The sequence below is a fragment of the Alternaria ethzedia genome, assembly GCF_023757985.1.
Source record: "Alternaria ethzedia strain BMP 0044 chromosome Unknown scaffold_26, whole genome shotgun sequence".
Lineage (NCBI taxonomy): Eukaryota > Fungi > Ascomycota > Dothideomycetes > Pleosporales > Pleosporaceae > Alternaria > Alternaria ethzedia.
The window spans coordinates 170,876-185,052 of record NW_026056219.1 but is presented as its reverse complement, the minus strand read 5'-3'; the positions used below and the strand labels follow the sequence as shown (position 1 = coordinate 185,052).

Genomic DNA, 14,177 nt, shown 5'->3' with positions numbered 1-14,177 from the left:
GGCGCTCGGCTTGCTATTTTTGTCTATTGGCTCTAGACTCTGGAAACTCTGTACATTACACACGGCTTACGTTAGAGCCCCCTTTCTAGCATTTCTTAAACTTCAGCGAAACGAAAAGGTGTGCATAGCTGTAAGGTAGTGCCGTGAGACTTCACCACAAATGAAACGTGTACTTAAAGTCCGATAGCCCATACAGTGACCCGCCAATGCCTTCGATCAATCCATTATACCCTCCGAACAGTCGCATAGCCGCTAACGAACTTGTGCATTTTCAATTTGACCATCGCATTCTACCCCTTCGTCATAACACCACCGCCATTAGCTCCAATGACCTGACCAGTAACCCATCCAGCCTCGGGCATACACAGTAACCCAACAACCCCAGCGACCTCCTCCAGATACGCCGGTCTTCCACCCAAATCCTTTGCCGCCGCAATCGTCTCCTCCGAATCGATACCTTCTCTCGTCGCAGCCAAAGGCGCCATGTAGTTCAGCGACCAGGCTCTCTCCAACATCTCCTTCGGGAGGCTTGTATACATGCCAGTAGCTATCGCACCTGGATTGATGGCGTTGACTGTGCAGCGTTCGGCGAGTTCGCGAGCCCAGACCCTTGTCATTGCTTCAAGAGCGCCTTTGGTGCCGGCGTAGCAAGACTGCCACCAGAAACCCATCGAGGTCGTAATACTGGAGACGTTGATCACGCGACCGGATCTGTCGTTCGGGAGATATGGTAGCGCAGCCTGTAATACGAATAGTGGAGCGCGCGCATTTAGGTTGAAGGTGGCTTCGAAGTCGGATAGTGTGACTGAGCCCATCGGCGCTGGGTTGACGACTGCCGCATTGTTTACAAGTATGTCGATCTGGAACTTGTTGGTGTTGCTGAAAGCCGATTTCGCCGCATCGATGAGTTGATCCGGGCCGTCGGGTGTAGTAACATCAACTTTTGCTACTAATGTCTTGATAGAGTAATTGGCTTCTAGCTCTTCAGCTAAGGCGGTTGCATTGTCTGTTGAAGATTCCGAAGTGTAGTTGATGACGATGTTCGCTCCCTTGGAAGCCAGATGGCGTGCCAAAGCAGCCCCAAGGCCTTTTGAAGCTCAATCAGCGTCTTCTCTTCATTGGGGTCACGGAAGGAGGGACATACATACCGCGGGATGCACCAGTGATGATTGCTAACTTGTTCTCCAAAGGTCTCGTCATGGCCAATGTTGGTGCTAGATTGAGACAGCACAGTCGCCGCCTAGTTGCCCACTCTAGTCGAACGTAACCTACTTGATATTTTATGCCCGCGTGTATGCCAACAAATCTTGCATTGACACCAATAGTTTGGCGATTACTCCATCCCGGGTGCTGCATGTGATAATGATCCTTCGCGTAGGCGGAAGAACATGGGTATGTCCCGCGGGTGGAGATAGGCTTGGCTAGATCGGCGGAGAAGAAGGGATACATGCAACTGGCCCGCCTCACCTTCTTGATACTTTGGATTTCGAACTGCGAGCTGCTATGTCTCTTGTGATTTGAGCAAACTTTCACGTCCTTACAGCCCCTCTGGTCAAACTTGTATATCATTTCATTTTGACTGGTCCTCCCATCGAAGCATCCATCATGAGGCTGCAAAACCGAGTCGCGATAGTGACGGGCTCGTCCCAAGGTATCGGGCGAGAGATCTGTCATCAGTTCTTCGTTGAGGGAGCCTTGCTCGTATGCGCTGATCTTAGACCTGTTGGAAAGGGCGAAGACACTGCTACACACGAATGGATCATCAGCAAAGGCGGACGGGCCGTTTTCGTTGAGACCGATGTCAGTGTAGCCACCAGCTGGAAAGCACTTGTTGCGCGAGCAGTGGATGTATATGGTCGACTTGATATGTAAGTATCCGTCCAGCTGTCATGGCTACGATCAAATAGGAGAAGTAACTGATATTGTGGCCCTAAAAGAGTGGTCAACAACGCAGGCATCTGCACAGAGGCCAGCAACCCACAACCCATCGATCAAGTCGACGAAGATATGTTTGACGCGCACATGCGTATCAACACCCGAGGCGTTTTCCTTGGTTGCAAATATGCTGTTCGTCAATTCAAGGCACAAGCGCCGCACTCCAATGGTATGCGCGGCTGGATCGTGAACCTCGCTTCGATGGTATCCAACATCGGTATGCAGGGCCTCAGTAAGTTGGTCCACGCAAGAACATACGATGATTTTGCTTTTGGCGTTGGGCTTACACGTTCCAGCTGGGTATACGGCGTCCAAGGGTGCTGTGGCTTCGATGACGCGAACCATTGCGCTGGATGTTGCGAAAGAAGGCATAGTCGCCAATTGCATTGCTCCTGGATGTAAGTCACCCTTTTCAGTATCGCATGGGCCACTCTAATGTCTTTTGCCAGTTTCGCAAACTGCAATGCTCGAGGATGCGCTTGGTGGGGCCTTGTCGTCTGCAGCGGACGCGGTCAAAGCCTCTATTCCTCGCGGCAAATTCGGCCACCCCCACGATCACGCAAGGGCCGCGGTTTATCTCGCTAGCGATGATGCGCAGTGGGTCACCGGACAGGTGTTGAATATTGATGGTGGCTTAACAGCACAATGAGTCTTGCAAAATTTGTTGTGCATCGGGTCGCACGTCCAATCAGGTGGTCTTACAGATAGCCTGCAAGTACTGCCTCCGGAAACGTCTGGACTTCTTGTTAGCTCTCAGAATTGAAGTCTGTCTAGAACATGAGAGCTCTCGCATATACTGTAACTCCGCACCGGTTGTGGTTGTGCCTGCATGGCATGCAATGTGCCGGCAGCGGGCGAATTTCAAGGACATCGCGCTACAGCCCGTTTTGGCCGCTCTTCCGCCTTCCCCGCCCGGAGTATCTGTGCGCCAGGCTCCCCTCTCAAGCTTCCCTCCCAGTATTGACCAGCCACTGCCTTCCATGCCCTCTTCTCATCTAGTCACTCGTTTTGCCATCAAAGATTCTCTCGGTTCGTTGACCTCCCGTAGCACATACTGCATCCTTGGCGGGCGTGGCAAGCGACGTGGGGCCGACAGCGGCGCATGGACTCGGAAATATCATGACCATGCCGCATCCTCGCATGTCACATGCGCAAAGCGCGGTTCATTGGTAGCACTGACTGCTCGACCTTGTCACATTCACATCAGGCCCTGTCGTTAGACTTGAATTTCGCTGCAAGGCGCTACTTTAGGAGGAGGATGCAACCTTGGCAGGATCATTGCCTCAGCACGAGGGATTACCAACATTCAGAGGCAAGATCTTGTCTCAGGTTCCGAAGAGAATGTGCGTGAAGCTCAAGATGGTAGCAGTATTGTTCATCTTCCTGGACATCTCTCGTCAAGGGATCCATGAAAGGGGACACTCACGAAGCACGGGTGCTTTCCTACTGTCAGCACATAAAGTAGTCATGGGGAAGGAGAGGAGACTTCATCGAGCATTATGCCTAGTCCTACCTCCCCCTCGCTGGCATTGGCCGTCCTTGTTTTGCTTCCTTTCGATATCATCACTTGGGCGCTTCGTTTTCATGTCCGACTTTCTCGAAAAGCATGGGGTCCGGATGACTGGTCTATGGTAGCTGCAATTGTACGGACACCTCAAGTTCTACCAATATCACATTTGCTTATAAAGAACAGCCACTTTTCATCATCTCAACGATGGGTATGCTTGGAATCGCCTTCACAGGAGGTGGAAAGAGGGACGACGAACTTACAGTCAACGAGAAGCAGACAGCTATGTTTGTAAGTCAAGCCGCGTTCGCACAAAGTCAATCTTGCTCACTATATACAGTGGTGGTCAGTTCTGCCGTATCACAGACTGCAAGCTCGACAATAATTGACTTCGTACAGGTTCATCATGCAAACCATGTTCTGCCTTGCCGCCATCCCCGTCAAATGGGCCATTTGTTTCACCTTACTCCGCATCGCCAATGGCAAAAAGGCATATGAGTGGTCAATATATGCTATTATGGCGGCAGTCGCGTGTGTCATGGCCTCGACGACTATATACGAGTTCTTCCATTGCACTCCGATTGCGATGAACTGGAAGGCTGTAGAGGGCGGCACCTGCAAAGCGCAAAGCAACATTACTGGATTCAGTTTTGCGCTTTCTGCGGTTTCAATCTTCTCGGATTGGTTTTGCGCAATTATGTGAGTTCTACTGAAGTATTCACTTGTGTCTTGACTGATCGTGGCATAGTCCCATTCCACTCCTTTGGAACGTCCAGATCGATCTCCGCGTCAAGATATCTATCATCGCCCTCCTCGGCCTCGGTGTATTCGCATCAACAGCAGCCATCGTTCGCCTCACCGTAACACTCAACCTCAGCGCGACAACAGACTTCCTCTACTACGCTATGCCCGTAGCTGCATGGGCGCATGCTGAGCTTGGGCTTGGCGTTGTTCTTGCAAACCTTTCGGCCTTGCGTCCCCTTCTCGAGAAGATGCTCGACCTTGGCTCGACATTGCGCAGCAGCAAGAAGCGTACCGGCGATCAGGCGTCTGGTGATGCATACATGGAGCTTGAGGAGGGTATCGGCAGTAAAAAGAGGACAACGTTGTCGAAGAGGCTGAGCGGGCGAACGGGAATCAAAGCAGCTGCTGGTGTTGGAGAAGATCTGGATGGTACCTCATCTCTAGGTGACGATGATAGGTCTACGCGCAACATCATGAGCCAACACGGGCCGCATAACATACAGATAGACCATGAGTATGAGGTCAGCTACGAAAAAACGAAAGGTCATTGAACAAGACTAGCGGCTGGACACATGGAATGAGGCAGAGAAAACTTAGAGCCAATAATTGAGCGTCCGATGTATGGTGAGCTGTAGCACATGACCATACACGCTAGCATATTAGAATCAGCTGCCTTTCATTGATGAATTCTTGCGTTCGTCGCCAGCCTGTGAAGATTGTAGATAAACAGCACTTGGATCTAGAGCTCATGGATCGTCGCACAATAGATCCCTGTCGCTGATGCATGGCTGATTAGCCACGCCAGCGACTGGTGTCAATGTCCCAACAGTCACGAAACGATATGCATGATACCCTGGCTTAGAACACATATCAAAACCCTTACATATATTGCCCATTACTCGACAGATGCTACAATCGCTGGTCCGAGCGTTCAGCACAAGCACAAAGCTTGTAAGAGGCGAAGCCATTCTTGTGGACAGCTTCCATGTACAATCTCCTTCGCCGAGAACGGAAGTCCCTTGAAATGGGCTTACATGCCAAGACCACTGCGCTTGCGGGTCAATGTTCCTGGAAGGATGCTGCATGCGCTACTGCATCCCGCTGTCTAGGACTTTTGGCGATCAAGATATCGACTGTGCGAGAGGAGAAGCTATGGCAGTCTAAGGTAAGCCCATAGCTATGCTGATCTGGACACTAACCTGTTTTCGTACAGCTCTTGGTCCTAGATACACTGACAGTCATTTTCATTTCCATCTTAACATCCCACGCCTTCTTCTCTCACCCCAAGGCAGTGTCCTCGTTGAACAAGATGTCTCACCTTGACAGCAACAGTACTCCACCAGACATCTCGTCCGAGAAGCACATTCCAAAATCCAGCACATCTCCCATTTCCCTCAATCCTGAAGAAGCGGACCGACTACGATCCGAGGCCCTTTCGACTGATGTCTCCAAGCTACAAAATGGTTACTTCCTCAGTGCAAGAATCGTGGGCTCGTTCTCCGGAACTGGAATCGTCGTACTTGCGACGTATTTCCAGTTCCAAGCCTTAGCTGCTGCGATATCTTCCGTCAACGCCGACATCGGGCCAAGCGCCAACGTTGCCCTCGTCAGTACGGTATGGACCGTGTCGCAGCCTATCTCTCTCTTGCTGTTTGGCCGACTCAGCGATCGCTTTGGGCGCCGCAACTTTGCCTTGGGTTCCTGCGTGCTTGCGATCATTGGTGGTATCGTCGCGGCCACAGCGCAATCTATCGAGACGTTGATCGGAGCTGAAGTTATCATGGGCATCGCATCTGGAGTGCCAGCAGCCTATCCACTTTTGGCTGGTGAGCTCGTGAGTAACAGGTACAAATATGTTGGTACTGCTCTAGTCGTCGTGCCAAATGTAATCGCAACGGGCTTTGGGGCATACATCGGCCTGCGATTGGTTCAGGTCGCTGATTGGCGATGGATCTTCTACATATACATTATGATGATGGGTGAGTCAGCATTCATCACGACATCTTGACTTGCTAATCATCATCACAGTCCCCGGCGCTGTGTTGTGGTTCTTCTTCTACCATCCGCCTTCCTATACCCAGCTTCACGGCAAGAAGTCCAGCAAGATCGCCGAACTTAAGAAGGTCGACTGGACAGGGGTCACCCTTTTGGTAGCTGGTCTGGCTCTTTTCCTGCTTGGCATCTGTTGGGGCGGCCCTGCACAGCCGTGGTCATCTCCAAGGATCCTCGGTCTTTTGCTCTCGGGTGCAGTGGCCATCATCGCGTTCATCCTCTACGAGGTCTTCCTACCGCCGGTGCAACCGATCGTTCCAATGCGCTTCTTCCGCGACATACGTGGGTTCACCTGTCTGGAAGTCATTTCCGCGACTTACGGTGTCATCAATATCGCGCTTTTTGTCATGTGGCCACAACAGGTTGTCTATATCTTTGGCTCCACTGTTAGTTCCTGGGAAGAGACCGCATGGCTTTCAACAACAGCTGCATTCGGTCTTTGGGGCGGAATAGTCATTCTCGGTCCTCTTATGTCGTGGATTGGCCACATCAGATACCAGATCTTGGTGTCTTCGATCTGGATGACCGCTTTCCTTGGTGCAATGGCCAGCATCACGGTGGAAAACAAAGCTCGTGCGATTGCCTTTTCGTTTCTGGCGGGTTGGACTATTGGGTGGGGCGAGGTCATCGCAGCGATTGTCGTACAGTATGTAGTCTCGGACCAAGACCTCGGTGTTGCGTTCTGTAAGTCTTCCGTTTACAATCTCGCCAAAGTGTCATTGCTGACCGGCGATAGCTGTGATCTCGGCATCCCGCACTATCTTCGGTTCCATCTTCACGGCCGCATTCATCGCAGTGTATACGAACAAAGTGCCGGGCTACCTTGCATCGATAGTACCGCAACGCGTTTTAGCAGATGGACTACCGGAAAGCTCCTTGAGTGCGCTAATGGCAGCTGCCGCAACCGCCAACCAGACAGCTCTTCTCGAAATCGATGGTATGACACCGGAGCTGCTCCGCACCACCAACATAGCTATCAGCGATGCTTACTCCAGATCGTACGCTTACGTATACTACTTTGCTGTCGCTATCGGGATGCTTGCAATCGTCGCGTCACTGTGTATGCGCGATTTCGATGGGTATCTTACTGGTCATGTCTCTAGACAGCTGTACCGCAAGAGAGACACCAGCACTGACCCATTAGAAGCTATCACGCAGGTAGCTGGTCAAGACCCAGTTCACGATAGCGACGGTGCCACGAAGGCCTGATATGGTCTCTCGATATGATGGCCTGGACTTGGAGAAGATATTCGGGGATGCGCAAGCTGAGAGCGTCCGGTTTCATGCATTTGAATGCCTTGGCGTGTCGCTATTCACCTTGCGGACATCCCGGAATTGCGATTCGACCGAGGGGTATACGAATGAGTTACGTAGACACTTAGCACGAAAACAGCTGTAGTCCATGTGAAAATAGTTTCGAGATTAATCAGTTTTCGGACGAAGCGCAAGGCATGGTGCAAATACGCTCGTAAGATAGGGAAGTTTGGGACTCCTTTCCCTCTGATGGATGTGCCAAGCCGCTAACCGTTCTGGGATCAGACGCGCTTTTTCATGACGTGATCGAAATTGCACACATCGCGCTCATCCGCACCACCACCATCTTCGACGTGGAACTCGGGGAAACGTGCATACATTCAAGTGTTCATTACCAACAGTATAGTGATTCTTATCCAACGGGTTGTTGTATCCTGCGTGTCCAGTCGTCGATCCGCCGCCGTTTCTTTCCCTCTGCGCAGTCGCTGAAGCTCCAGTACGGCTCCGTGTGCCAGGACTTACTTTTCGATGCCGGCTTCAGCACAGAGTCTTGCATTTCTGATATCTCTCTGCGGGGCTCAACGACGGCACTCGGCATGAGGTCTTCTCCTGAGCTCGAGACGTCGTCATATCCCTCTGCTGCCCGTTTCCACTTCTCTGCCATGTGCAGTAGGTACCCCAAAGGCCGCAGGTTGGGTTTGGAGCTCGCGTCAATGGCATTGATCCATTCCTGGACGGCGTCTTGGTCAAGACACTGCTTCTTGACTGCTGCGTATTCCTCAAGATCGTATGGGAAGTTTGGTTCCCTGTCATCGTCCGAGCCTATGATGGAGACTGCTGCTTCTGCTGCAGCTACCAACTGAGCTTCATGGGCCGCTTCTGCACGTGTCACCGCTTCAGCAAGCTTGCTTCCGGCGCGCACATAGTCGCGGCTGAACTCTTCCTCTATGAGGCGATCGGGTGCATCCGGTCGGTCGGCAGCAGCAGCAACGCGTGCCGCGAGAAGTCCTCGTCGGAAAGTGTTACGATGTTCGTCGTGTTGTCTTTGAGCCTCGTGCTTCTCTCTCCGAGCTTTGGCCTCTCTCACGATAGCAATGGCCTGACCAACGCTCAACTCTCCCGCCTTTGCTGCTTTCGTCGTGGCTTCATTCTCGCCAGGCAGGGGTTTAGAATCCTTCTTTTCATCGAAGCGTGACACGATGGGAGGCTTACTTGCCACCCTCATCCCTTCAACCCTCTGCGCGACGGGAGGAACACTCACCGCCTTATCATCCTCAAACAGCCCGCACCGGACAAAGATATCCTGCAAATTCTTCTCTACTACCACTGCAACACCTTCCCATGCTTTACGGGCAAGCTCAATGTCGCGCGATAGAGTTTTCTTTTTCTGCTCAATCTTTTCCATCTTCTGGTTGATTTCATGCGCTTCTCGGTGCAAGCGCTCAGCCGTAGGACTTTCCTGTGGAGTCGGCGTTCGGCCTCCACTGAGCTTCGGCAATCCTTGCAAACGATGCTCGACGGACTTTTGCGACAGCCTGCTCATTCTCAATTCCTGGTCCAGTTTCGGTATGGATAAGTCTTTTTCGCGCCGGTATTTGAGGCCGGTTGAGATCTGGTTTTGGATCATCGTGGCCAGCTTGTATGGAACCTTCATCAACATTACAGGCGGGCTGCTGTCCACCTCCTCAGTCTTAGCCCTCTTCAAGATGAACATCTCGGCAGCTTCGTTGGCGCACAGCTGCTCGATGTCTACCATGCTCTCCATGATCGCACTTTCTGGGCCTTCCAGAGGTGAACCTCGGATAGAATTGTCATGCGTTTCTGTATCGTTGTTAGCCATTAGAATGTTCAACTTCCGACGTCTTTCATACCTTTTTCCAACGACGAAGACAATTTTCTCCGGTCTTGATATATATCTGGAGGCGGTTCTCCGGTCGTTCTTCTTTTCTTTGTTCGCATGTTTTGTGTGACGCCTTTGCTGCCCTGCTTAGCTGCACATCTTTCGCTATTATCGCCATTATTGTCGTCGTCACATTCGAGCGCTCGTTTTCTGGTCTTTTCAGTCTTATCTGCTTCATACTGAGGGACTTCTTCGAAGTGATCATTAATGTTGGCCATGATGGAGGGGCTACGTCTGAGGCGAAGGGAAGACCAGGTGTTTGAGACTGTAGATGTAAGCGAGAACGATGCACTCCTTTGTACAGTTTTACATTGTGGTCAAAGCTTGTCTTCTATACATGAGTCCTAGGTCTCCAGTGTCTTGCGGCTTCGCTTCCGTAAGTCGCGAGTAGATACTGTCTCAACACATGATGCCGCGGATCGACATCAACAAAAGGACCCGATCATTGGAACGGTTTTCGATGACGTTAGGCGACCAGGTACCTTTCGGCCCATTACATTGCCGATGTGTTCGCCACCCTATTCACTCAGTCTGAATGGTGTTGAGTGAATGGCATATGTTGATTCGCTATGCAGCAAGTAGCAATGTGATTGCAGCGACGTTGCACGTTCACAGAGCACGATCTGCTTCACTGAGCCAGAATATGTGCATCGCAATGTTCACGGACCATTGCATGCAACTATAAATGTGAACACACTTGCGGTGTTACCCACGAAGAACCCCCCTGCATCCACACCGGTTAGACCTGTGACTACAGCCCAACTCAACCACGGAAGTCGTTTTCGGATCTTCGCGGCTTTAGCATCTGAACACGCATATCGACGACAGATATGGCAAGAACAAACGCGGGGCCTCGGCCTAGTAGAGGCAGACGCGCTACCTGGTCACCTTATGCCAGACGTGCCCGTAGCGAAGCCGACATGGACAGACTGTTATGGCGAGCAATACCTCCTGGCTTCGATGGCCCAATCATTGACGAATTCCCCGGTGAGCGGAGTGAGGCGGTCTATCTTGTTAAAGCTTCGAACACCAAGCACTTTCGGCTCCTCTCACAAGCGGAGATTGACCGGCTCAAGCTAGGTGACTTGTTTCGAGCCGTAGTCCACGAAGCAACCACATCTCCTCGTGAAATCGGAGAAAAAGGAATGACACCCACCATCTTTGGCCAAGCGGTACCCAAAGATCGATTTTTTGTCCTCGTAAAGAAACACCGAAAGCACGGGGTGTTCATACCTGTGACATCCCGAGAGTTGCAGGGGCTAGAAGGTCTTGATGAGGCAGAACGATATGCTTACATCGGTTTTCGAAAGGAAGGGGAGGTCTTTGACCGCAATAAGCTTACTGAAAAAGACCCCCAGTACCTAGCGAAGTGGGATCCGCTTATGCTTGCCGAAGAGGACTTAGATCCCTTCTCGTTTGCGAACCTCTCTTACCCAACGTCATTGTATTGGTCCAGCAACCTCCTGCGTGAAGGCTGCCTGACGGACCTCAGTACACAGCGGGTGCTTGAGCTGTTCGAAGAGATCGACCAGGTCACTCCAGAACAAGATCTTTCATCTGGAATGGAAGAGCTGAAGGATCAAGAAAATGCGTTTATATTCCAGCTTCATGAGTCCACTGCTAGCGGCGAAGAGGATCCAGACCGGCCAAAAGGTACTGCAAACGAGCAAATCGCCGCCTACAGCGCACGACATCGTGACGTCGAATCTGTTTTGAAACCTCTAAAAGAAGTCGAAGATAAGATATTCCAGGCCGTGGACGATAGCACCATCAACGCCGCCAAGGCAGAGAACAACGTGCGAAGAAAACGGTTCGAGTACCACAACGCGCTTCAAGCTGGTGACATCGGTACACTGGCACTAGAATTGTACCAAAAGGAGATCGAAGAAGCCAAGATCGATCGTGACGAGAAGCAGAAGATCAAGGATGATATGGTGGCATTAGCTGAGGAGATGGAGCGGAAGCCCGAACTGAGGCCTCGTATCCCGGCTGGCGCGGAAATCACGGAGGGGCGGATGACTATCATTAATGACGCTATGCGATCGCTTCAGGACCGTATGGATAGCATTTCTAAGCAGATGTAAGTTGACTGGGTCGACCTACACGTATGGATAGGCATTGCAGCATGTCTTTACAGCGCATGATATAATATGTTCCTCAGTTCTTCATTAACTTGCCCCCTCGATACAGTAACGCCGTGAACTGAACATCACTCTAAGCTATGCATCATGGGCCAAAAAATGTATGATGTGATCTTGAAATGAACATGATATGGTATTGGGTATTATCGCACCAAACAACTAACTCCAAAGCGCCTCGCTTCTATGCTATCGCAAGTCCTCATACACGCGTCAAGTTCGCTCCCTCAAAAGCATCATACCAGCCCTTCATTTCCCACCGCCTCGTCAACAGCCATTGCTTCGTCTTGGCATTCTCATAGATATACGGTTGTTTCCACCACTTCTCGTGCACGCTGACCAGCCCCTTGGCGATATCCACGTCGTTTGGACAACGGATGTTCCAAGTGTATGCGATCTCCCGCCACGGCATCGGCCCGTCCCAACGATGTGCGAAGTTCATGAGGTTTTGTTCGGGGTATCGGGGGTCGAAGGAGTTGGGTGTGTTGAGGAGTTCTTTGTAGTAGTTGAACGCGTCGAGCGAGGGTGCGAGGATGAAGAAGCCTGCGTTCATCTTGCCGGCTTTCTTTAGGCCGGTGCCGTGACCGGGTGGGAAGGAATGGGTCGAGTCCCAGACTTCGGAGTTGGATGCGAGGAGGTAGGTGGAGGGTAGGTTCGTTTCGTTCGTGGGCTTGGTGGCAAGGAGCTGGGCGCCTGGGTCGTCGAACACGCCGTCGAGGTTCTTGAGCAGCATCGAGTCGCCGTCCATCACCAGGATGCGGTCGTACTGTGTCATTTCCCAGACGCGTAGCTTCGTCATAACGTCGTCCCATCGGTGCAGCTCGGCGTGGACCCAGCTGTCGTTTTCGGTGTGCAGAAATTCGACAGCGTGGACGATGGCACCATCCTTAGCTAGGCGATCGCGCCGGGCCTGAGAAACGCTGGGGGTGACCATGACGACGACATCGTGCTTCGTACGAGTCTCCTCTTTGTGTACGAGCTGCCAGACGAGAATGCGGATAGCTTGGAAGTACTTGTCCTCCTCCAGATCATCGCCCGCATCAACGGTTCCGGAGAGAAACGTGACGTATGCTAGTCTCTCCTCTCTGTCGAGGGTAATGTTGGCGTTGACATAGGGCGGTGGTTGCGGTATCGGCTCCTTCTTTTCTTCTGATTTGGCGGCGCTGTCGCTTTTGTGACTTTTAAACTCCGGAATAGAAATGTGGTCGAACGCGCGCGTTTCCACGGCGAGAAAAACAAATGTCGACACGATCACAAACGTCCCCAGCGCGATCCGGATCCATCGAGGGCTTGCAAAGATATTCCAAGAGCCGGAAGGCTTCATCCAGTTGGGCTTCGACCCAGACATGGACGCCATGGTGCTGGAGCAAGAGAACGACTGAACACAAGCTTACCGGCAGGCAGCGACGCCCGCCGTATTTCAACCTCATCCCTTTCCACGCCGGTCCCGTAAGCCCAGCCGCATCCGGTTGGACAGCATATTATGCGAGGGGGCAAACCCGTCGAAAGGTAGGCAGCCTACCATGAGTCGCGGACACCCCGGCATATCTTGCGCTGTCCAGACCCTTGCGAACGCTGACAGGCTTGACAAGCAAAGCTTGGCGAGAATGCGATAGTTTGATTAGCTGCTAAGCATGCAGCGGAGATGATCGCCCCCGCCCCCTTGTCGGCGCAGTAAGACCAGCTCAGCCCTGTACGTCTGGGGACTTGCCCGTCGAGTATCGTGAACATAACGGGCCGAACGCTGACCTAACCAAGACTGCACAAGCAGAGTAGCCTCGGTGGAATGCGCAAATATTTCCTCCTTGGATGCGCCCTTGGAGGCCTTGTATAACCGTCCGAAAATGAAGAAATTGATGCGAGGCTCGTATCGCGTTTGATCTTTCGCTCGTTTGCCCAGAATAGCCGGGCTAGCACCACTCGCGCCACGCCTACTTAGGTACAATCCGCTATTTCGGGGCGCCTAACGACGCCAAATTAAAAACGCAAAGCTTACGGTCTGGAAACTTACAGCAAGACATGCTGTCGCAGTAACAGAAAACTTCTCATGCGCAGTCCGATCGTTCTTCGGAATGTTTCGATCAAACCTTGGAACTATCCGGCACCGACGGAACCATAGTACAGGTACACGAGGTGACTAATCTGGTAGGAGCACAGGCATGTGCATGCCTAGAAGGAGCAAGGTCTAATAAGATTATACGCATTTCTTTCTCGAAAAGTCTGACGGGATCGTCGGTGTAGGGCCGTTGCAGGCAGAGTAACCAAGACGGTGATTTCGGCCAGATTTCGCCTGTGTCGCGCCGTGCTGCGGTATTGAACCTGGTCAATCTTCTAATCCGCTGGTAAGATTGCTGAATAATCGGTGGAATACCGTTGGGGGTTCTAGTGTAGGACATACTAGGCGCACCGTCACGGCAGCGCACCGCTTCAACACCATATCACGGCGAGTGTCTGATTGTACAGATATCTGGGTATCGTTTCATCTCCTGCCATGCCTCACGAGAACGGTGTATGATCTCGCCTTGACCGCTGACGGACGGCGCAGCCACGTCGGTTACGCAAGCTACACGTTGTAGAGGTATGCCTGACCGGCGTTTACGCGGTATGCAGAAGCTTTCCAAGCCCTTGGGAAGAGTGCATCCATCAT

The 14,177-nt window shown here is 52.0% G+C and overlaps 5 protein-coding genes across 5 annotated transcripts; 2 read left to right on the top strand and 3 right to left on the bottom strand.

Moving 5' to 3' along the window:
• Positions 1-290: 290 nt before the first annotated feature.
• Positions 291-1,200, bottom strand: J4E87_008391 (uncharacterized protein; the record flags this gene model as incomplete). Its single annotated transcript, XM_049379980.1, has 2 exons — positions 291-1,087; positions 1,149-1,200. 2 exons carry the CDS (start codon positions 1,198-1,200, stop codon positions 291-293), a joined length of 849 nt encoding a protein of 282 aa, XP_049230249.1.
• A 405-nt stretch (positions 1,201-1,605) lies between these two features.
• J4E87_008390 (uncharacterized protein) lies at positions 1,606-2,584 on the top strand (the record flags this gene model as incomplete). Its single annotated transcript, XM_049379979.1, has 4 exons — positions 1,606-1,868; positions 1,938-2,167; positions 2,232-2,333; positions 2,385-2,584. The coding sequence occupies 4 exons, from the start codon at positions 1,606-1,608 to the stop codon at positions 2,582-2,584; spliced, it is 795 nt and encodes a 264-aa protein (XP_049230248.1).
• Positions 2,585-3,649: 1,065 nt separating this feature from the next.
• On the top strand, positions 3,650-7,447 carry J4E87_008389 (uncharacterized protein; the record flags this gene model as incomplete). Its single annotated transcript, XM_049379978.1, has 8 exons — positions 3,650-3,653; positions 3,678-3,729; positions 3,842-4,141; positions 4,191-4,729; positions 5,296-5,351; positions 5,400-6,165; positions 6,215-6,922; positions 6,975-7,447. The coding sequence occupies 8 exons, from the start codon at positions 3,650-3,652 to the stop codon at positions 7,445-7,447; spliced, it is 2,898 nt and encodes a 965-aa protein (XP_049230247.1).
• A 457-nt stretch (positions 7,448-7,904) lies between these two features.
• Positions 7,905-9,610, bottom strand: J4E87_008388 (uncharacterized protein; the record flags this gene model as incomplete). Its single annotated transcript, XM_049379977.1, has 2 exons — positions 7,905-9,313; positions 9,364-9,610. The coding sequence occupies 2 exons, from the start codon at positions 9,608-9,610 to the stop codon at positions 7,905-7,907; spliced, it is 1,656 nt and encodes a 551-aa protein (XP_049230246.1).
• Positions 9,611-11,732: 2,122 nt separating this feature from the next.
• Positions 11,733-12,887, bottom strand: J4E87_008387 (uncharacterized protein; the record flags this gene model as incomplete). The annotated part of the gene is made up of 1 exon (XM_049379976.1): positions 11,733-12,887. The coding sequence occupies one exon, from the start codon at positions 12,885-12,887 to the stop codon at positions 11,733-11,735; it is 1,155 nt and encodes a 384-aa protein (XP_049230245.1).
• Positions 12,888-14,177: the final 1,290 nt, after the last annotated feature.